This window comes from Protobothrops mucrosquamatus, unplaced genomic scaffold (assembly GCF_001527695.2).
Source record: "Protobothrops mucrosquamatus isolate PMUCROS unplaced genomic scaffold, P.Mucros_1.0 scaffold3203, whole genome shotgun sequence".
NCBI classification, from domain to species: Eukaryota; Metazoa; Chordata; class Lepidosauria; order Squamata; family Viperidae; genus Protobothrops; species Protobothrops mucrosquamatus.
This window is the reverse complement of record NW_015389201.1, coordinates 46,771-54,291: the sequence shown is the minus strand read 5'-3', so window position 1 is coordinate 54,291 and position 7,521 is coordinate 46,771. Positions and strand designations below refer to the sequence as shown.

The 7,521-nt window shown below is 45.2% G+C and overlaps 1 protein-coding gene across 2 annotated transcripts in view; it reads left to right on the top strand.

Annotated features, from left to right (window-relative positions):
- ALG8 (ALG8 alpha-1,3-glucosyltransferase) overlaps positions 1-6,834 on the top strand; it is a 25,208-nt gene extending 18,374 nt beyond the window's left edge. For both annotated transcript variants that reach the window (XM_015826625.2, XM_015826626.2), the window contains exons 10-13: positions 1,068-1,207; positions 2,822-2,919; positions 4,155-4,227; positions 6,073-6,834. In XM_015826625.2, the coding sequence (XP_015682111.1) occupies positions 1,068-1,207; positions 2,822-2,919; positions 4,155-4,227; positions 6,073-6,301 (540 nt within the window). In that variant the 3' untranslated portion in view covers positions 6,302-6,834. The remainder of the gene's footprint in view (positions 1-1,067; positions 1,208-2,821; positions 2,920-4,154; positions 4,228-6,072) is intronic.
- The last annotated feature ends 687 nt before the right edge of the window (positions 6,835-7,521 follow it).

Sequence of the window (7,521 nt, the reverse complement as noted above, 5' to 3'; positions counted from 1 at the left end):
TTTGGGAAGTCCGGGGGGTGGGGGGATGGGATATAACATTGTGTAATATCTGTGATGTATTTCTTTTTTTTATGATGAAAACAATAAAATTTTATATTGAAAAAAAAAAAAGATTTTGAACAAAGGAACATTTACATTTTTATTTATATAGATTTTATTTAATTTATTGGCCGCCCAACTTACCACAGCATAACTCTGGGCGGGTTACAATATTATTATGATGCTAGCACAAACAACAACGAGCAGGGCTGATCCTTTTCTCCTCCTCCCCCCCCCCCCGGGGCTGATTGTGGTTTTTAAAAACATATGAAGCAGCAGCATTCGAAAATGCCACCTCCCGTGCCCCCACAATTCTGCCAACTTTTTCTGTGATCCCACGGAACATGTAAACGTGGACTAAATGAGTCTTGTCTTACGAGTTCTGCTCCATTCGTTTTACCGAAGAATGGAGCTCCTTCAACCGGAAGTAGAGATGACCGTTGGTTTTGGATCCGGGTATCCAACCTTGGCGATTTTAAGACTTGGGGTTGGGTACCCCTGATCTAAAGACATCCAACGTTTGAAGGCACCTTCTCTAGGGCACTGGTGACGAACCTATGGCACTGGTGCCAGAGGTAGCACTCAGAGCCCTCTCTGTGGGCATGCGCGCCGTCGCCCCAGTCCTAGGCCTTCAGCTGGGGTTTATAAAATCTTTTCGCTTTAGGTCTCTGCCGCCGTGTGCAAAAAAAAAAAGGTTCAATCAATCAGTCAATTTCAACTTCTCGCAGGGAAAAAAAGATCTTGCAAAGTTGGAATTGACTGATTGATTGAACTTTTTAGTCCCACCCAGTCTGCCGTTACCACTGCAGCCATGCCCACCCAATGGGCCACACCTAGCCAATGAGCCACACCCACCTGGCACCCGACAACGCATAAGTGGGTTTTGGGTTGCAGTTTGGGCATTCGGTCTCTAAAAGGTTCACCATCACTGCTCTAGGGCATGACAGAAAAGGGAGGCCTCCATTGACTGATGACCTGCTTAATGGTGGAAGACCCACTGAAGCTCTGTTTCTGCCTGTTATTTCTAGCCTTCTGTTTTCTGTCTTTGGTTTAAACCCCAAGGGCCCCGAGGATTCCTGAGGTGCTTGGTTCTCTGTGCACTAAGCTCCTTCCTGTTTGGTTGGCACGTCCATGAGAAAGCCATTCTCCTCGCCATTCTTCCTTTGAGGTAAGGGAGCGGTCATTGCTGATTACCAAGGAAAAAGCATTGTGAGTGGGGAAGAGAGCTATTGAAACCTTACATGGCATAGGGCCAGGCTACCTACGGAACTGGCTTCACCCCATCACATCAGCCTGTCCCACTTGTTCGGGCAGGGAAGTGTTCAAGCATGCACAGTCTTATTGCACTGAGCTAACCCAGGAATAAACACAGTAAACAGCAGTCTATATCAAATGGTGGTTTATATTACACTATCTACAATATTGTACACCAGGAACAATATACATACAGTACACATGATAATACAGCAGTTACAGCAGGAAACGGATCAGACAGACAGACAGACATACATTCCAGCAAAAATATACTCAGGCTCTTAAAGGGATACAGACCCTGCTTGCTCTTAAAGAGGCACAGACCCTGCTGAGTCATTCCTATCATTGCATCATCCATCTTACATTACATCGTACATCTCACATTATACAAGCTGGTTAGCTGTTCAATTATTACCTTGCCCCTGCATGCTGCGGACCCTGTCAGTCAAAGAATTCCGACTGGCAGGATGTGGGAAGAGGGCCTTCTCTGTCTCTGCCCCCCCCCCCCCGCATTCTGGCACATCTTGCCCTCAAGAGGTTAGCAAAGCCCCCAATTCTGTAGTTTTATCAAGCATTTAAAACATGTGCATCCTAAACCATTCTGCTCTTAATGTTTAACTTGATTTTGATTATATTGCACACTGCCCAGAGGACAAGCCATTGAGAAATGCAACATAAGAAGGAAGGGAGAGGAGAGGAGAGGGAGAGAGAGAAAAAGAAAAGAAAGAAAAAAGAGAGAGAGAGAAAGAGAAGGTCATAATGGGCCCGACCATAAATATCAACCACAAGCAATGCAGTGGAAGCTTGGAGCTGGGGATGGTTCCAGCTTTTCTAAGGATCCAGACATGCCACAGCTCTTCCTTCGCTGACTCTGGAACCAGGGCAGATCTCTGCTAGAACAGTCCCCAAACTAGTCAGAACAATAAAGCAGTTGGTGAAGAACCCGAAGCTAAAACTTATGACTTAACGGCTACAATTGAACCCAAATTTTCTGTTGCTCAAGGAGTTTTGCCCCCACTTTATGACCGTTCTTGCCACACTTGTTAAGTGAATCGCTAAAGCTGTTAAATCAGTAACACAGTTTTTAAGTGAATCTGGCTTCCCCATTAACTTGGCTTGTTAGAAAGTCACAAAAAGGCGATCACCACCTTTGTAGCATCCCCGGGGTCCAAATTCGAATACTTGGCAACTGGCTCCTATTTATGACGGTTTGCAGTGTCCCGGGATCGTGCGATCTCTTTTTGCGACCTTCTGACAGGCGAAGTCAATGGGGGAAGCCAGATTTGCTTAACAGCTATGTTATTAATTTAACAACTGCAGGGATCCACTTAACGACGGTGGCAAGAAAACTCGCAAAACGGGGCAAAATTCCCTTAGCAACTCTCTCGCTTAGCAACGAAATTTTTGAGCTCAGTTGTGGCTAATAAGTCAAGGACTACCTCTATTGTGGTATCGGTGAATGAGCGTGACAAAAACAGATTCCACTCTTGAAATATTCCTTTTTTTATTATTATTGTTCTGTTCTCAGCTTTCTGTCTGTGGAGAGGTCAAGAGATGCTGGTATTTACCTCATACTGTCCACTACGGGCCATTTTTCCCTCTTCCCACTGCTGTTTACCGCACCAGGTATATTTAATTTCTTTGTTATTTGCAAAAAGAAAAAAAATGGCTTTGATATAGGTCGTCCTCAACTTATCACCCTAATTGGGACTGGGGTTTCTATTCTAAGTTGCAGTCATCAGTCGAATCACCCGATTTTACGACCATTTTTTCAAACAGTCGTAAGTCAGGTCACCATGGTTCCTAGTGAATCCAGCTTCTCCAACAGCATTTTTTTCCCCACAAATAAGCAAAAAAAAAAAAGTTGCAAATTGTAGTCGTGGGGCCACACAATGCTGCAACCAGTTGTAAATCCGAGTCAGTTGCCAAGCACTTGAATCGTGTATACACTGGGACAGGACTGATTGGTCATGGATTGACATGTATGACCTAGTCTAGGGGTAGGCAACCTTGGCTCTTTTATGACTCGTGGACTTCAACTCCCAGAATTCCTGAGCCAGCCATGCTGAGGGGAAAGGGAGAGGTTTCCAAGCTGAGCCATGCCGGCTCAGGAATTCTGAGAGTTGAAGTCCACGAGTCATGAAGGGGCCATAGTTCCCCCATGCTGGCTCAGGAATTCTGGTAGTTGAAGTCCACAAGTCATGAAGGGGCCATAGTTCCCCCATGCTGGCTCAGGAATTCTGGGAGTTGAAGTCCACGAGTCATAGAAGAGCCAAGGTTGCCTACCCCTGGCCTAGCCGTAGATAAAATTGGTGCGGGCTCTACTTAAATCAATGCCATGGGATTTTGTTCAGGCTAGTAACTCATCCTCTTCTACATGGAAATACAGACTTGATGCAAGCACTACCAAACCGTAGGGCAAATCTGGACCCAGTCTGGTGTTGTGGTATACAATCCTAGGCTGCATTGACAGAGGGATAGAATCAAGATCACGAGAAGTGTTAGTACCACTTTACAATGCCTTGGTAAGACCCCACTTAGAATAGTGCAACCAAGTTTGGTCCCCACGATGTAAAAAAGATGTTGAGACTCTAGAAAGAGTGCAGAGAAGAGCAACAAAGATGATCAGGGGACTGGAGGCTGAAACATAGGAAGAACAGTTGTAGGAATTGAGTATGTCCAGTTCAATGAAAAAAGGAATAGGGCTGACATGATAGCAATGTTCCAGTATCTCAGGGACTGCCACAAAGTGTATACACAGCATAATACAGGATACATAAATGGGAATACTTCCTCGCAATACATCTGCCATGGAATTTGCTGCTACAAAATCTTTGTTGTTGTTGTTTTGTTTCTTTCAGAGCTGCCCATTAAAATATTGCTGATGCTCCTCTTTTCAGTGTACAGTTTCTCCTCCCTGAAGGTCCTGTTCAGGTAAGAAGGAAATCATTTTATAAATAAAGAGAAGAACCTTCTCCATTGCCAAGCGATCTGGTTTTGCACACTTGTCCCATCTTAGGGATGGTTAAACTACCAATAAAGGAGGATATCTGTAGCTCAGGATTGAAATGAGGGGTCCTTGGTCATCTCTGCTTGTTTTCTTATAGATGTTTCATCGCCCAACTAGGTAACATCATCAGTGCTAGAAGGGAGTGGGGTTTATGAAGAAGAGGAGGAGGAGGAGGACGACTGAGGTGGATTGTTTTCTTGCAGACGTTTCATCACCCAACTAGATAACAATATCAGTGCACTGATGATGTTACTTTGGGTAATGAAATGTCTTCAAGGAAGCAACCAACCAATAGGATTTGGCTGAGTCAGAGATTATGTTGACAGTTTGATCCTGTGCAGCTCAACTTGAAAGTAAAAGCCCGGATTAAACATTGGATGGGTTGCAAGAAGTCGAACTCCAATCCACCAGCTTGTTTACTCCGTGGCCAGTCGGAATAGAATACAGGATAAGAGTTGGAAGGGACCTTAGAGGTCTTCTAGTCCAACCCCCTGCTCAAACAGCAAACCCTATACCAGGAGTAGGCAACCTTGGCTCTTTTCTGACTCGTGGACTTCAACTCCCAGAATTCCTGAGCCAGCCATGCTGAGGGGAAAGGGAGAGGTTTCCAAGCTGAGCCATGCTGGCTCAGGAATTCTGGGAGTTGAAGTCCCCGAGTCATGAAGGGGCCATAGTTCCCCCCTGCTGCCTCAGGAATTCTGGGAGTTGAAGTCCCCAAGTCATGAAGGGGCCATAGTTCCCCCCTGCTGCCTCAGGAATTCTGGGAGTTGAAGTCCACGAGTCATGAAGGGGCCATAGTTCCCCCATGCTGGCTCAGGAATTCTGGGAGTTGAAGCCCACGAGTCATGAAGGGGCCACAGTTGCCCCATGCTGGCTGAGGAATTCTGGGAGTTGAAGTCCACGAGTCATAAAAGCCAAGGTTGCCTACCCCTGCCCTATACCATTTCAGACAAATGGTTGTCCAGTCTCTTCTTAAAAAGCTCCCACAACTGGGGGCTGCTGGATTCATCTGGCTTCACTCATAGATAAGGTTATAGGTAATGGGTGCAGGTAGTCCTCAAGTTACGACTGTAACGGAGCTTGCCCATTACAGTCAGAAGGCGTGGCAGAAGTTGTAATATTACTTTATGACACCCCCACCCCACCTCTGCTCTCCCCAATGCGGTCGTTAGGTGGAGCATGGGGGTGCCTCAGGGTTAGGGGAGACCTTGTGAGTTCTAGCACAAGCCTAGGTACACCTGTTCCAGGACCCCCAAGGCTTCCCTCACCCCCTAAGGCACCCCAAAGGTGCTTTTTCAAAAGGCAACTGAACTTTCTTGGGGGTTTTTTTTGTTTTTTTTTCCTTGAAAATATTTTACTTCCCACCCAAGAAGCTTCTTCAGTTCTGGCTGAATGATGGGGAATGGCAGGATTTATACATTCCTTGCAGTCCTCTAGTCATTCGTACTCCGAGGGTCCTTGAGGCCTAGGGCACCCTGTGTGCTCAGCTTCCTGCCCCTCAAGGACTCTGCAGCCCTTGGGCCTGCCTGCTTTCACACACACACACACACACACACACACACACACACCCCTACCCCTACTGTGTCCCCACAAGCCTGTCGGGTGGGGCAGCCGTTGAAACTTCCGAACCGGATTGTTCCAGTTTGGGGGGAGGTCCATGGTAACTTTGAACGGTCGCTAAGCGACCGGTCGTAAGTCAAGGACTACCTTTATGGTCAGGCTATGAAGAAGTCTTCTTAAAATCCTTTTCTCTTGTCCTGTCTCCATAGGAAAGAGCCTCTGCTGAACTGGTTGGAAGCAGTCTACCTCACTGGGCTGATACCCCTAGGAATCGCCTGTGAAATTGTGTTCCCTTTTACTTCCTGGGCTCAAAAACTGCCATTCCTGCCTTTATTGCTCACCTCTGTATATTGTGCTCTAGGCATCATTTATGCCTGGCTCAAGCTATACATCTCAGCCTTCACAGGACCACCAGAAGGCAAAGAAAAAGAAGAATAATGGTGGTTTATCAGGGATTCCAAGCTGGCGAGGATCATTCCGGCAAGCTCACAACCACACACAACACGGCAACAGGTGCTCACACTGGACCTCCTCTCCAGTTGCAGAAAGGCTTCCTCGTTCTTTAAAGACTTGGGGTCCTGAAACTCATAAGGAAATAATCAGCTTTTTAAACCAGCGCGACCTGAATGCAACAGTGGTTATTTCCGTTATTGCTATAGCAGGAGAAATCAAAAGTTTTTGCTTTCTTTTAAATAATTCTGTCTCCAAAGGCCATAGGGATGTGCTGATCCGTATGTAGAGGGAACAGGAACAATTTCTTTATCCCTGTTTTGAGTCACCAGGATTCAAGGAGATAATTTCTTCACATTCCATATATCTTATTTGGAATTAAAAGGAAAAAAAGGTTTGCAAATTGTAGGGGTGGGCTTTGCACATACCCAAAAAAAAGGAGACAGGCTGAGTTCCCAAACTCTGTATTACATGATCATCGATCTCTAGAAAAAGTTGTTATCATGCTGGGTGAAAATTAAATAAAGAATTCATTTTTTAAAATCTGTTTCCTTGGACTGTATAGAATGTATAATGGTAGATGTATCTTTCAAGCAAATCTGATCTGATCAGACCAATTTATGGATGATTGTTCCAAGCTTTTAGCTAGAAAAACTTACACAAGTAGCCCTCAACTTGGATTGGAATTACAGTCATAAATTGGGGCAGTCATTAAGTCATCACTTGACCCGATTTTGCAATCTTTTTTGGGGGGGCAGTTGTTCATCAGTTTCAGTTGCCACTGCGGTCATTAAATGCATCTGTTTTTTAGTCAATGGGCATTTTTTCCCCAAAAACCAGACGCAAATGCCAGTTTCCAGCAAAAAATATAAATCACTGTTGCAAATAGTCGTAAATTCAGTTTGTGACACCCAGTAACTAATCTTGGGGGGAGTCCATCATAATTGCAAATGGTTGCTAAGCAGCCAGTCGTAAGTCAAGGACTACCTGTAAAATACATATTCAGGAGTTGCATTATCATTTACCAAAAGATTGTTTAAGGTGGTTTCATGTTTGCTTAGAAATAATCCATGGGAGATATCTATGTCTAAACCAGGCATTAATATGGGCTATATGAAGACCTGGGACCGGTGTTTTTCAACCGTAACAATTTGAAGATGCTGACTGGGGAATGCTGGGAGTTGAAGTCCATGCCTCTTAGTTGCCAC